Source organism: Mus caroli, unplaced genomic scaffold (assembly GCF_978045245.1).
Source record: "Mus caroli unplaced genomic scaffold, Mus_caroli_1 scaffold_1, whole genome shotgun sequence".
NCBI classification, from domain to species: Eukaryota; Metazoa; Chordata; class Mammalia; order Rodentia; family Muridae; genus Mus; species Mus caroli.
This window is the reverse complement of record NW_028227256.1, coordinates 77,238,164-77,252,332: the sequence shown is the minus strand read 5'-3', so window position 1 is coordinate 77,252,332 and position 14,169 is coordinate 77,238,164. Positions and strand designations below refer to the sequence as shown.

The 14,169-nt window shown below is 43.2% G+C and overlaps 1 protein-coding gene across 1 annotated transcript; it reads left to right on the top strand.

Moving 5' to 3' along the window:
- The first annotated feature begins 43 nt into the window (after positions 1-43).
- On the top strand, positions 44-13,871 carry Fam124b (family with sequence similarity 124 member B). Its single transcript, XM_021176657.2, has 2 exons — positions 44-802; positions 13,233-13,871. Exons 1-2 carry the CDS (start codon positions 71-73, stop codon positions 13,869-13,871), a joined length of 1,371 nt encoding a protein of 456 aa, XP_021032316.1. The 5' UTR covers positions 44-70.
- Positions 13,872-14,169: the final 298 nt, after the last annotated feature.

Here is a 14,169-nt window from a genome sequence, read left to right as displayed (position 1 = left end):
GGTTCTTCCTAAAAGGCTGAGCTGTGGGCGCTGTCGGGTGGCCTTCATTATAATCTTCACGTAGCCTGCCATGGATGAGATACAGGAACCTCTAGCCTTGACTGTGCATCTTCTTGCTGACACTGGGAACGGTTTCCTTCTGCAGCAGGCTCTGGACCAACTACTGGAATGTATCTGCCCAGAGGTGCGTCTCTTCCTGGTGTCTGAACGTGCCAGACCGGTGAATTACCATGAAAAGTACCACCCGCGGAGGGCCCGCTTCCCAGGAATGTCTGTTTTGCTCTTCCTTCAGGAAAGCCTGGGACAAGAACGGTTGTTTCGAGTCTTGGACTTCCTACGGCGTTCACCCTGGCAGGGTTTCCCTACCCAGCATGCACAGGGGAGGTCTTGTTCTTATCTCCCTGCCAATCAGGAATTCTACAGTCTGCACAACCAGATGCCAGTGTGGGGCATGAGGCCGGTGAATTGTGGCACTGATATCCTCAGGGTGACTCTGTACTGCAGTTTTGATAACTATGAAGATGCCATCAGACTCTATGAGATGCTTCTACAGAGAGACGCCACTGTGCAAAAGAGCGACTTCTGTTTCTTTGTCCTCTATGCCACCGAGGGCTTCAGCCTGCAGCTATCTCTGAAGCAGCTGCCCCTGGGAATGTCAGTAGACCCCAAGGAGTCTTCTGTGCTGCAGTTCAGGGTTCAAGAGATCGGGCAGCTCGTGCCCCTTCTACCCAATCCGTGTGTTCCCATCAGCAGCGCGAGGTGGCAGACTCAGGACTATGATGGCAATAAGATTCTGCTGCAGGTATTTCATTTCGTTCATTTCTGGGGTGTACCGGGTTTTAGTAGGGTCAGATCCAGGACCCTGGGAGCTCAAACAAGCTAGACTTGGCCATCCATCTACAGCAGGCCAATTAAAATGACGAATAGTAGAGGAAGACAGAGAAAGAATTCAAAGTGGCTACATTGAACAAGTGAAGAGGTCCAATCACCCTCCTGTCGCCACCCCCCTCCCCCATGAAGTTTAAGTTTAAATAGAGGGCAAGAAGTATGCCTAAGCAGTCCTGGTCAGGGTGTGGTCCCAACCATAATCCATCCATTGTCTCAGCCCCAGCTTCTCCTTCAGGACAGCCAGGCAAGTTTGTCAAGACCAAGTCAAATCTCTGGGAGTCACCCCACCCCCACCCCCACCCCTGGCTGCCCTCAGGGTCCCAGCTTTACCATCTGGGCAACATGAGATTCCTGAGGAAATTCAAGTTTCTTGGAATCCACTTCACTATTAGTCTGAGAGCTAAAGGAAGGGGCACAAGTATTTCTTTAAAATAGCCTCATTCCTGTCAGGACATGGAAAGGTGTGGTGTTATTATCTGGATGGACCTTGGAGCTGATTTAGTCAGAGGTTTTCCAACCTGATTACATACTGAGAAACTAGGGAGATTTTAAACTTGCCCACCCATGCCAAGAAGCATCCCAGGTTCATTAGACCAGCAAGTCTGGGGAGACCCAAAGCCTTTCTAAAGAACAAACAAACAAACAAACAAACAAACGAAAAACCCAAAACAATAACAACAAAAGAAAAAAAAACAACTCATTGTGAGAAGCGAATCAAATACTGCAGTTGACTGTCACAGGCTTCAAACTATACAGGCACTGCCTGTGACAGATGAGAAATATCTGATTTGTGTGATCTTATACATGAAAAACCCAAGACTCTGGTGGTACTTCCTCCCCTGAATGCCCTTACCAAGCCTGTCACCCATCCATATCCACTGCCCACTCAGAGTCAGTAAATATTTGGAGCATTTTACCAGAGTTGTAACATGTCACTGGGGTTGTGGAGGTCTCCTGTTGTGGTTCTTAGTCTTGTTAATAAAAGAATTAAAGAACAGACTCGAATGGAGACTCAAAGACAAATTTCTTGGAGAGGGGGAGGAAGAAGAGGGAGAGGAAGAGGAAAAGAAGGAGGAGAAGAAAGAGAAGGAGGAGGAAGAGGAAGAAGAAGAGGAGAAAGAGGAGAAAGAGGAGGAGGTAGAGGGAAGAAGAGGAAGAGGAGGAGGAGAAGAAGCAGCAGCAGCAGCAGCAGCAGCAGCAGCAGCAGAAGAAGAAGAAGAAGAAGAAGAAGAAGAAGAAGAAGAAGAAGAAGAAGAAGAAGAAGTAGTAGTAGTAGTAGCGGCAGCTGAAGAAGCAACAGCAGCTTAGGGCAGACAAGCTATAAATCTCAGCAACTGCCCAGAGGAGGGAGACAGAGAAGAAAAGGAGAAAAATCATACCCTTTGACTTAAGTGTGCATGGAGAACAGCCATGTGACAGGGAGGGGGCTTTAGAAAAGGAGTAAAGCCAGAGTGTGGCAAGCACCCTGAGGAAAGGGATAGAAAGAATAGGGAATGTTCCACCTAAGAAGAACGGCCTGGTCTGTGAGGTACCCTGGGTCCACCCAGGGTGCTGATCAACACACTGGCAGCAGTGTCAGGAGCTCTTTTCACAGACCTAACATTGGGAATGTTAGGTTTTCAGTACTATTAGCTTCATTTTTGCAGCATTTTCTGCTACTGTTCAATTTAAGCACAAATCAAGTACAGCGCCCAGAATGGCTTCTAAAGAAAATCTGAAAACCACCCTTTATAACCACATTACCAATGCTGAACACAGCCAAGTGTTTACCTAATCATGATGGCTGCCATGTACTGTCCCTTACAGCGTATGATATGGCAGCTAAGCTTTGACGCTTAGTAGCTGTTGTGACCTTAGCTCAATGAAGGTGATACTGGCATCTTCCTGTACTAAGGTTGTTGATTGGCACGAAATGACAAAACACTTACAATTGCACATCATTATATTTTAGCTACTGTTGTGTATCTTATGCACTGTACTATGATTTTCAAATCATTAATTTTATTTAATCCTTATAACAACCTCTGGAATCACTATCATTCTTGTCAACAGATGAGAAGATTGAGGCACAGCTGTTTGTCCAAGATATAGCTAGGATTTGTCTCTTAGCTCTCAATGTCTGTTTGACTGATGGTGGCATCACAAAGGTGGGGCATAGGGGATGGGTAGTGTGTTGGCAGTCTGTGGGCTCGTAAATGTAGAAGAGGTAAATAGCCATCAAAGCAATATCGCATGGTGTCTGTCCTTGGGAAATGATCAGAACCCACTTCCCTTAAGGCCTAGTGTATGCAATAACATTAACTAAAACAATTGTCGCTTTCATTAATAAAACATAAATTATATGTATTCTATCATAAATAATTTCTAAGTTCTTTTTCTTTTTTCCTGTGAGTAAAATGCAGGGCATATTTATTGAGCAAAAGTGAAAGCTCCAAAAAGCTGGGAAGGGACCCCTAAACCTGTTGTCAGAAAGCTGGGAAGGGACCCCCAGACCTGTTGTCAGATGTATTACTGGGGAATCCGGGCTTCTTTTGTGGGTTCTTTGTCTTACAGAGAAAAGAATTTAGAAACTGACCCAGTTGAGAGAGATGTCTCTGCTGGTAAAGGTGGTTGTGCCACACCCAAGGACCTGAGTTCAAACTCTAGGACTCACGCAGTGGAAGGCAAGAAGCAGCTCCCTCAGAATGACCTCCATGCATACACTTTGGTCACCAAGCAACTGCCTCGTTTATTACTTCATGCTTAGGAAAGATGGAGAGGCGTTCTTTCTTTCAGAGGCTTCATGCACAACTCCCCAGTTTCCAGGCCATCTGAACTTTCACATTTAGTTCTGGTTAATCTCCAGAACTTAAAATAAGCATCGCTGGCATACAGCAGGGAGCACGTCCTCATTTGCTCCTACTCTGAAGGCTAAGTGAGGCTGAGCTGGGAGACTCCTCTATACAATTAGTTACTTTGGGAAGTTGAGTCAAATTTGGGGAGACTGGTGACATTTTTTGGGGAAAGGAAATCCAGGCAGGAATATGAAAATAACCCTGTTGTCTCAGGATGATTCAGGAATCTCAACACCGATTAAGTAGGGACTCAGCATGTGTCCTTCATTCTTGTGACCTCCCTTGGACTCTGATTTTGTGCACATGGTCACTACCCCAAAACCCTGGGTTTTGGTCACTTCTTCTTGACTGTTTTGTATCTATGATTCTACACTTTTTTTTCCCCAAACAAAACAAGGAATTGTTTTCTAGAAAATTCTATTGCCATTTCTTGTCCTAAAAAATGTTTGAATAAAAAGTTCAAAAGACTAGACTATGCTATGCTGTAGAAGTTGTCATGTTATAGCTACAGAACAGCCATTGTTTCTCTTAGAATGAAGTGAGATTTTTAGAAGGCAAAACCCAGTGTAAACTTCCTTGGGATCAATGTTAGGACAATAGGGATGGATGATGAATGCTCTGGCTTTTGTAACTAAGTGGTCTGGGCCTTCAATAGCATACTTAGAACCAAGGTCTCTATCCTCACTAAGCTGAATTCATTATTCCTTTTCCCTACCAGTGCTGGGCAAACTGCACTCTGCCCTGTCTTCCTGAATTCACCCCTTTAAGGCATTTCATATAAGAGGAATTACGCAATATTATTTCTCTAGAAATAAGCAACTCATTTGCAGGCTTCCTTTCTTCATATCTGCATCTCTAACCCATAGTCACACAGACTTTATTATCCTCTCTTCTTTGTTTTCTTGTGTTTCCATTCACCATCCCTATACCTGACTCACCTCAATGATACATTTTCTCTCATATCTGCACTCACTAGGTACCTGGGTTATGCTGGGCTTAGCAGGTGTGGCTCAGGGTATTGGCTGCTATAGAATAGCAGCTTAGCATCAGAGGTTTGTCAGTGGATTAAGGAGGTTTAAAAAGCACAGCTAATTGGGAAAGGTTTCCCACTCTCCAGTAAGTCTCGTGCTACTTGAGAGTCTTTTCTCATCTATTTAGTTTGATTCTACCATTCTCTCCTTTGTGAAAAGCCACCTGTCAAGGAGACATGGCGCTGTTTACCTTCACAGATACCAGCCTGCTCCGAAACAGCTGAATCTTCTCTGATGCATTTTCTCATGTTTTTTCAAGTTGAAACTTGTAAGTGTGTGATGGCCATTCTCCCTTTTCATCATAGCTGCTGATGTTTTCTGAACTTGGGAAAAACCTTGCCCTCAGTCTGTGCTCAATTTCTTAGAAAGATGAGCTCCCAGGGATCATGTTTCCAATAAATGCATTTCCATTTGTCTTTTTAGCAAGAGGAGACTTATTTCCCTCCAGGGATTTGCCCCAATCACTCCGAATTATGTTTCTTTTGGAAATTTCTAGTTTCAACCAACCACATTACATTTCTAGATTGACAAGGTTTTTTTTCCTCTCTTTTGTTCCCCCCTCTAGCTTAGGAAGATTACAGAAACATCAGTCTATATGGGGAAAAAAAGAAAAAGATATTCCCTTCACATTCCCTTTTCCTTCTTTCTTTCTTTCTTTCTTTCTTTCTTTCTTTCTTTCTTTCTTTCTTTCTTTCTTTCTTTCTTTCTTTCTTTCTTTCTTTTTGTACATGCTCAGCTTATGCAACCACTAAGTTACATGCCCCAGGCTTGAATTTTCTTAGTACAGCTTCATGGGGTAACTAAATGGTAGCCAGAAACTTGATCTATAGAAGTTAATTTTTATTCACTTCTCTTTGAAAACAAACAAACAAACAAACAACCATTGTATTCTGTTAAGTGCTAAGTTTTGCCTGTTTAACAAGTACTGAGTTCTGGTTATACAAGAATTTAACATGCGTCATTATCATGAAGATAGTTATGATACCTTGGCGGAGTCCAGGAGCAGATGCAGAGAAGGCAGACATAGAACCCAGCATACAACAGAATGGTAAGCACCAAGGTCTGCAAAAGCAAACAGCAGTATTAGTGACAGTGGCACAACCATGATGTATGTGACATTCCCACAGGCGCTGCTATCCTTTCAGCTTCATGACAATCCTGGGGTGTTATCACTTATCTTCTCTTACAAGTGAGCAATCTGAGGCCTAGAAACATTAAGCAATTTGTCTAAAGTTCCACAGCTGATCAGTGGCAAAGTCGGTGTGTAGGGCTGCCCGATGCCAATGCTGTGACATTGAGAAGACCTTCATGAAGAGGCAATGTCTCTACTTGGAGGTGACGGCGATTAGTGTTTCCAGGAAAAAGACTCTAAAGAATCCCTTCTAGACAGCATGGACAATAGATGAACTCAAGCAATGGGAGTGAGCAAGTTATGCTTAAGGGGTTGAAAGAGTTCAAAGGGAGAAAGGGATGGAGCCTCAGCTGTAGGGACTTCTTACTGCAGATGGTGAAGGGCAAGACAGGCTAATCAGAGGGATCCTGCTTTGTCTTGAGACTAACAGGAAGACATTATAGGACTCTGAGAGCTCCCCAGGGAGCAGAGCTGAGAGTGGACTGGTGGGAGGTGAGAGGGGACATGGGGACTTAGATGGTTGCTTAGATGTCAGATGAGACACACTAAGCTTTAAGGCTAATGGTAGTGAAGGGAGAGCCATGGGACTCTTAGGAGGCAGAGGCCATAGTGACTGCTGTACCCACAGCATGTAAAAGGGGCAGGGGAAGCTCTGACTTGGGTAGCACAGTGGTCATCAGGGAAACAAAGAGGCAGAACAGTTGCTGGGAAGAGTGAGATGGATTCAGCGGTATAGGTATGTTGAATTAAATATTTCATTAATAAGTCCCAGGGTCAGGTTAGTGCTACCCACGACAATGGTTTATGTTCCCAAATGAAAGACACAGGAGGTCATAAGAGGGGGGTTAGTAGAAAAGATACAGGTAGCTAACAAATTTTAGAAACAGATGCTTGAAGAGCAGTAAGCAAGCTACAGGAAGAGAGAGATGGCAGGAGGCATAAGAAACCCTATTACTATCTCAAAGGAGTGGGGAGCAGAGAGGGGGAGGAGAGGGAGGGAAGAGAAAAAAATGGTTGATAAACTGGAGTGTCTATCAATTGATAGGGATGGAGAAGGCAGAGGATAATGGAGTTCACAGCCCAGAGAAGGGCTGGTGACTTCTCCATGGGCAGGATGTATGGAGTCATGGTTAGTTTGATGGCAGAAAGTTGCAAGCTGTAATTAAGGAGTGTCACTGAGACAGTGAGACCTTCTGATGAGACAGCAGTAGACAGTAAAGGGAGGTTGTGCCTCTAAAGCTTTCAGGATAGTTTCATGGGTTCAGACCAGAGAAGGGTGACCAGGGAAACAGGACAGGAAGATGGAGTGCAGGCGGCTGAAGCTGGAAGCCACAGCCTCCTTTGCACCAGTGTTCAGAGCCATGTGCTTTTCTATACCTTGGGCCCAAGTTGAGAAACATGAATGTGTGACTCCAATCCAAGGCTGGGAATATTTGGTGGAAGAATGGCAAAAAAGAAAATGGTGGTGGAGAAGAGATTGGCAAGGAAGTGGTCAAACCAATAAGTCTTAGCCTTAAACTGGCTATAGGAAGATACAAGGCAGAAATCTGGGGACAACTTAAATTTGGTGTTTCAAAGGCAGAGCATTTTATAGGAGAGGAAATCCACTGGATGGCCCAAGGAGCTAGGGAACCAGAACTGAATGGAGAGCATATTGGGCTGGTTCAGAAGGACCCAATAGATCTGGAGGCCCAGGAGACTCCTGCATAGACATAGCTATGGCTTCAAGATGAATTTCATTCGAATTTGAAATGAGTCTATTTGGTAAGGGGAAGTAGAATTCTCTTTTTTAATTTTCAAGGTCTTTATTTACTTATTTATTTATTATTCATTTATTATAAGATAAACGATAGAAAGACAAAGAGGAAGTGGGGAGGGTGGCTGTGCTCGCACACACGCACACACGCCATTTAGGATAGGTCTGTGGAGATCAGGGAGTCATTCTTTCCTTTCTGGGTTCTGGGTATCAAACTCAGGTCATCTGGCCTGACAGGACCTACCGCTACCTGTTGAGCCATCTCACTGGCTTTTATTCTTGGTCTCTTTCTTTTGTATACATTTTCTAAGTGCATATTCATTGCACATAGTGATGAGTTTCACAAAGACATGTTCATACAAGTATATGATGTACTTTGATCATATGCATCCTCTCCTTTCTCCATATGCTTGCCATTCCCATTAATTCCTATTAATGCTCCCATAAAATCTCACTTCTATTTTCATGTTGTATTTACTTATACAATGTGCTGGTTAGTTGTAGCTGTGAACTTGACATAACCTACAATTACAAAGGATGAGATTCTTAATGAGGCATTATTTACATTACGATAACTTGTGGCCATGTCTGTGGAGTTGTCTTGATTGATAATTGATATAGGAAGACCTAGCCTATGGTGGGTGGCACCATTCCCTAGGCATGGAGTCTGAACCATAGAAGAAAGTTAGCTGAGAACATAGCAAACAATTAAGAAAATAGGGTTGAGTGCATTTATTTCATTATGCTCATCACTATGGATGTGATGTGATCACTACTCAAATTCCTGACTTGACTTCCCTCAATGATGAGTTAACCTGGAATTTTAAGTTAGATAAATACTTTCTTTTATAAGCTGCTTTCTGTCAAGATTTGAGCACAACAACAGAAATGATACTAGAACATATGATATTATATGTATATCATAATATATGATATTATTATATTATGTAATGCATATGTAGTAGGTACCTAGTACCTAAAATACATACATATCACAATAAAAATTATAATATCTGATATATATATATATATATATACACACACACACATACACACACACATAATATAATATATATATATATATATATATATATATATATATATATATTAATGCAGCATCCACAAATGAGAGAATTGCATGGTACATGTCTCTTTGAGTCTGATTTACTTTCTTTGGTATGATAATTTCTGATTCAGTTCATTTTCTGCAAACGACTCATGAGAACTCCATTGTGAGCATAAGTGTCACATTTTCTGTATCCATTCGTCTAATGGGCACAGGCACCTGTAAATTGACTGCGGTGAGCTGAGTGGTGGTAGCCACACCTTTAATCCTAGCACTTGGGAGGCAGAGGCAGGCGGAACTCTGAGTTCAAAGCCAGCCTGGTCTACAGAATGAGTCCCAGGACAGCCAGGCCTGAACGGAGAAACAGAGTTTCAAAAGACAAAACCCAAAAGACAACAAACAAACAAACAAACAACAAGTACAATAACAAAAACAGCTGTTGTAAAAAGTGCTGCAACAGACATGGAGTTTCGTGTATGCTTCTGGGTTACTACTCTGGGCTACCACTCTGGGATTTGTATCTGAGGAATCCTAAGCTAACACACCAGACACTTTCTGACAGCAATTGCTAGAAACCGAAATGGGCCTGCAGAGTCAAACGTAAGGATTTGTTCCTCCACACTGGGTAGTCAGTCTCACGTTATTCCTGAATGATTTATGAGCAGGAATAAAACTATGCCAGTTTCTATTCCTAGAAGAAAACAGATGTCCTTCAGGCCAAATATGCAGATAAAAAATAATGTTCAAAGATCCTGCAAGAGGTAGAGATGGTCTCTGGGCTCTTTGCAGACTCGAGGGAATTCTCCAGTGGAATGGTAGATAGTAGGTTTTGCCGTAAATTTCTGAAAGGATACACAGAATGGTTTTCTCTAAAGAGTGGTAATTTGGATTATTTTAAGATTTGGTAAGGTAGGAGACCTTAAGGTTTATTTTACACACTTACACAATTACATCATTTTTATATTTTGTATATTTTATAGGATGAATTATACTACTTTTATTCGGGTTGAGTATTCCTAATACAAAATCCTGAAGCTAGAAATGCTTCCTATTCTGAAAATGCTGACCTTCAGCGTGACGTCACGTAATGGGGCAGTTAGATCAACAACGTGCAAAAGTACTTAAAGGCCATGTGTACGAGATACATGTGAAACATAAATGAGTTTTGCCTTTACATTTTAGACCCATCCCCAAGATATCTCATTACATGTATGCAGAAAGTCTGAAAAAAATGAAAAAAAAAAAGAAATATTTCTGATTCTAGCATTTTGGGTAAGAACTATCCAACCTGTAATAAGATATTTTTTATGGAAAACAAGCAGCTGAAAGAGAAAGACAGAGAGGGGCAAGAGGAGGGAGAGAAGAGGGACGGAAAGGAGGAAGGGACACAGAATAAAGAGAAAGCTTTAGTGAGAAGCAGGTGTGGCAGGGTATCAGCTGTCCACAGACAACTACCCAGACACAGCTCTTCTAAGTCCATGGAAGTGGCTTCCAGATTTGCTTATATGTTTAAAGACACACTAGGGAAATGTGAACATTTTTAGTTCATGCTGCATCCTCATCTGGATGCAGCTGGATTTCAGAGGTGGGGCACTACAGTTGTTTAAATGATCCCCAGGTGATTACAGTGTGGAGCAATGCTTGAAGACAGAAGTGTCTCCCATGGGCTTACCAACGGGCACACATCAAGTTGCAGCCAACATCCATCCAACAGCGGCCCTTCAGTGCTAGCAGTAACTGATACAGGCCAGAGCAACATGCTCAGATGAGCTCCATTTTGGAATCTCATTGGTGGATTGAAGTTGGACATCTAGATGTGTCCAGGTCTCTAGTGAATTGACTTGGCCCATGGATGGCATAGAGAGATTCCAGAGTTGTGGTTCCTAATATATATTTCTTAAAATCCTACAGACCTGGAAGTGGGAGTGAGAACTGAGGAAGATGCAGCAGTCAGGGGTTAGCCCTGTGCTATAGCTTCTAAGCTTCTTTAGTAAGATGCTTCATGTCTTGGGCTGCAGGTAAAGAATTTTAGAATAAAGACTTTGTTGGAGGGAGAGAGGAGTGGAGAGAGAGAGATAGGAAGAGGGAGAGGGAGAGAGAAAGAGAATGAATGAGAATCATTGATCTAGAGACGGGAGAGATTGGACAATTATAGGCCAGGAAGTAAGAATAGATTTCCATTTTTAAATGATTGGAAAAGAAATATGAAACATGAAAATGACACAACATTCACATTCCACAAATAGAAACGTATTGAAACACAGCCACACCGTTTATTTGTGGCTTGTCTCTGGCAGCTCTGCCGAGCCAAGTATCTGGGCTGCTATCTACACGTCGAGACAGTCACTACGTGACCCTTTCACGGGACATATTTGAAACTTCTAAAAGAGGAAATAGATGCCCCTGTTATTTTAGGGGGTTGATTTTGCAGTTTTTCTATTTCTATCACAGAGAAAATTTAGAAGAAAGTGTGTTTGCCTGTCATTTGAAAAAAAAAAAAACAACCACCTTTGTGTGCATTTAATAACTGACTCATTGTAGTCCCGCCTTCCGCCCCGACTTCTACCTTCTTCTTTCGGGAGGCACATGTCCAGTTCCCTCTTTTCTTCTTTAAATACTATTTTTAGGGTGATGGTAGTTCACATCAAAGACAGCACACCAAGCATAGAGAGTCCTCCCCTGACCCAACAGACACACAGATTGCTCTGCTCTTAAACGTCTTTGAAAGCTCTTTAGCTAGGGGTGGGGCCTCATGTGCCACACCCCCAGCTATGCTGGAATTTTGACTGGCATGGTTTGTGCAGGTGGTGTGAGTGCACACTCATGTCTTGCTCCAATACAGCCTTTCTCAGCACCCCTCTTGACCTCTTACATTTCCCCACCTCCCTCTTCCATGAAGGAGGGGCTTGATGCAGATATCCCATTTAGGGCTGAACTTACTCTCAACATTAACCCCTATCCTCTCAAAACAGAAGCTTTTGTGTTCAAGGTTGAAACCAGCACCAATCTGTGGGTATAAACATACATGCTTAGAAGGCAGCTTGACAACGTCATGCTTAGAAGGCAGCTTGACAATGTGACCATTTGGCAAAATAGTAGTAAGTTCTCTCCTAGGGTCTAAGAACTCCCCAGCAAGGCCACGGGCATTGACTAGGTTAACAGGACTGGGTGTAAATTCTACTGGGTGTGGAGGTGGTTTGAATTCTGACTGCAAAGTTATTGGTTTCCCCCTAGTGAATCAGTGGGTATATTTTGCCTAGAGTTGGTATTGTAGTATACAGGGTCTAGTGCTGGAGAGGGCCACTGATGTCTTTTCTCCCCCACTGGCCTATGTAGCACTTTTCATCACAAGCCAGCAGGCAGCAAGTTTCCTAGTCAGTTGATTTCTCTGTGTCCTACAGAAAGCAGCACAAAATGTATCGCCATTAGCAATAGGGTCTTACTATCTAGTTCTGATGGGCAAGCAAGAGCAATGGCATTAGCCTGTATTATTGTAGTTATCTGGGAGGTCTCCTTGAACAATAACTTATAGAGAGGTACTAGATACCAAATTCTATGGTGAAAATTGTCACTTCCAGAAATCGTCTTAGGAGAGTGTGATAGAGGTAGGATACCAACCTCCCAGGAATACAAGGACAGAAAGTGTTCCAGTGAACTCCGTCCTGTGGAAAGCGAGAGCAGCTCCCTGCAGAATGGGGATTTTGCTGACTGATGTTGTATGATTGGAACCAGAATGCACTTTGTGTGATTTAAAATGCTAAGGCATATGTAGAAGTAGCCTTTGTTTTTTTCCTGTTTTCCCAGACAATGCTAAGCTCTACCGTGTATAAACGGCACATCAAGAAAATAAAGAATGTTTGTTTTAAAAGGTACTAGCCTGTTAGCCTGCCTGGGGTGCCCAAGTGTCTTAGGAACATCTAAGAGGGTACCTTTATTAGCATAATCTAGTAGAGGTGTCACCAGCCTTGAGAGACTGAATTACCTTTCTCGTCCTTATCTTGACTGTGGCTATAGGCTTTGATTATTGTCTGTTGTAAAACATCACTTCTCTGGTAATGTCATTGAGCATCATCTGAGAACGTCTGTGAGTATTCAGCAACTATATCTACCAGAAGTATGCCTAGTGGTTATTTCATTCCAAAAGTCCTATCATGGGTGGCACACGCCTTTAATCCCAGCACTTGGGAGGCAGAGGCGGATTTCTGAGTTCGAGGCCAGCCTGGTCTACAGAGTAAGTTCCAGGACAGCCAGGGCTATACAGAGAAACCCTGTCTCGAAAAAACTTTAAAAAACAAACAAACAAACAAACAAACAAACAAACAACTTTGTCCCAGGATGAGAGTGAGCTGTTTGGAGCCAGGACTGATCTTTATAATCAGACTGTTGTCTCATCCCAGCTCAAAACGGCTCCACAGAAAGTCTGCAGTGGTCTGGCACAGCAGAGGGTGGACAAGACACATGGTGCTTCTGGAGGCTAGGCAGTGAAAAATCGGATTTCATTGGTTCTTCCTTTCCTGCCTCATAGGTCCAGCCGAAGCCAGGAGTTGGCGTTAAAAATGGTGAGCATCCCTTCTTGAACAGCTGCTTGAGAGGTGACACACATCCACAGGACTCCAGCCTGAACTCTGTCTCCACACAGAGAACCTTGGAGCCAAGGAGCCGGAGAAGGAGCAGGAGCCGGAGGTTCAAAGTACATTCGCTGGAGCTTCCACAACCCAGTGGCTCATGGGAAAACTCTACTGACCCTTTGTGGAGAAGGCTTGGCTGGTCCACCCTGGCCGACAGCTCCGCTTCAGGCATGCAGCAGTGCCGACTGTCTATTCCCATAGAACCCAAGATGGGAAGGAACACTCTTAGGGAAGATGGCTTTGAGAAGCTCGAGGCGGAGACAAATGTTGACACTGGCTTCACCATCATCAATTCCGAATCCAGGCGATCCTTTCCGAGCAGATTTCCCAGGGATTTTCAGAGCAGCCAACCACCACGCTGCTTGTCAGGCTCTTCCTTAGAGGTAACTGCTTCCCCAAACCAAGGAGTCTTTAAGGATAGACTCCACCCTCTGACACTTCCTAGTCAAAGGGACTTTGGTGCAAAGAAGGTCATCTCAAACTGTTCTCATCATCTGCTGGCCCAGGGCGAAGAGAAAGAAGAATTCTTTATATAGCATAAAACAATTGTGTGTGTGTGTGTGTTTTTTTTTTTTTTTTCTCTAAGACGCGAGAATGTTATAGAAACCAAGCCTTGTATTAGTTGCCTTTGTAGTTGAAATGAGAAATAGCCTACAAAAGCAAGCAAAGGTTTGAGAGTCAGCCCCATTCATGGCTGGGAACTACAGTCAGGTAGCAGAGAGGGATGGATGCTGGCGATCTGCCTGTCTTTTTAAAAGCTCAATGTGGGACTCATGGGAAGGTATTACCCATTTTTAGGGTGGGTCTTCCTTCCTCAGTTAGATCTTTCTGGAA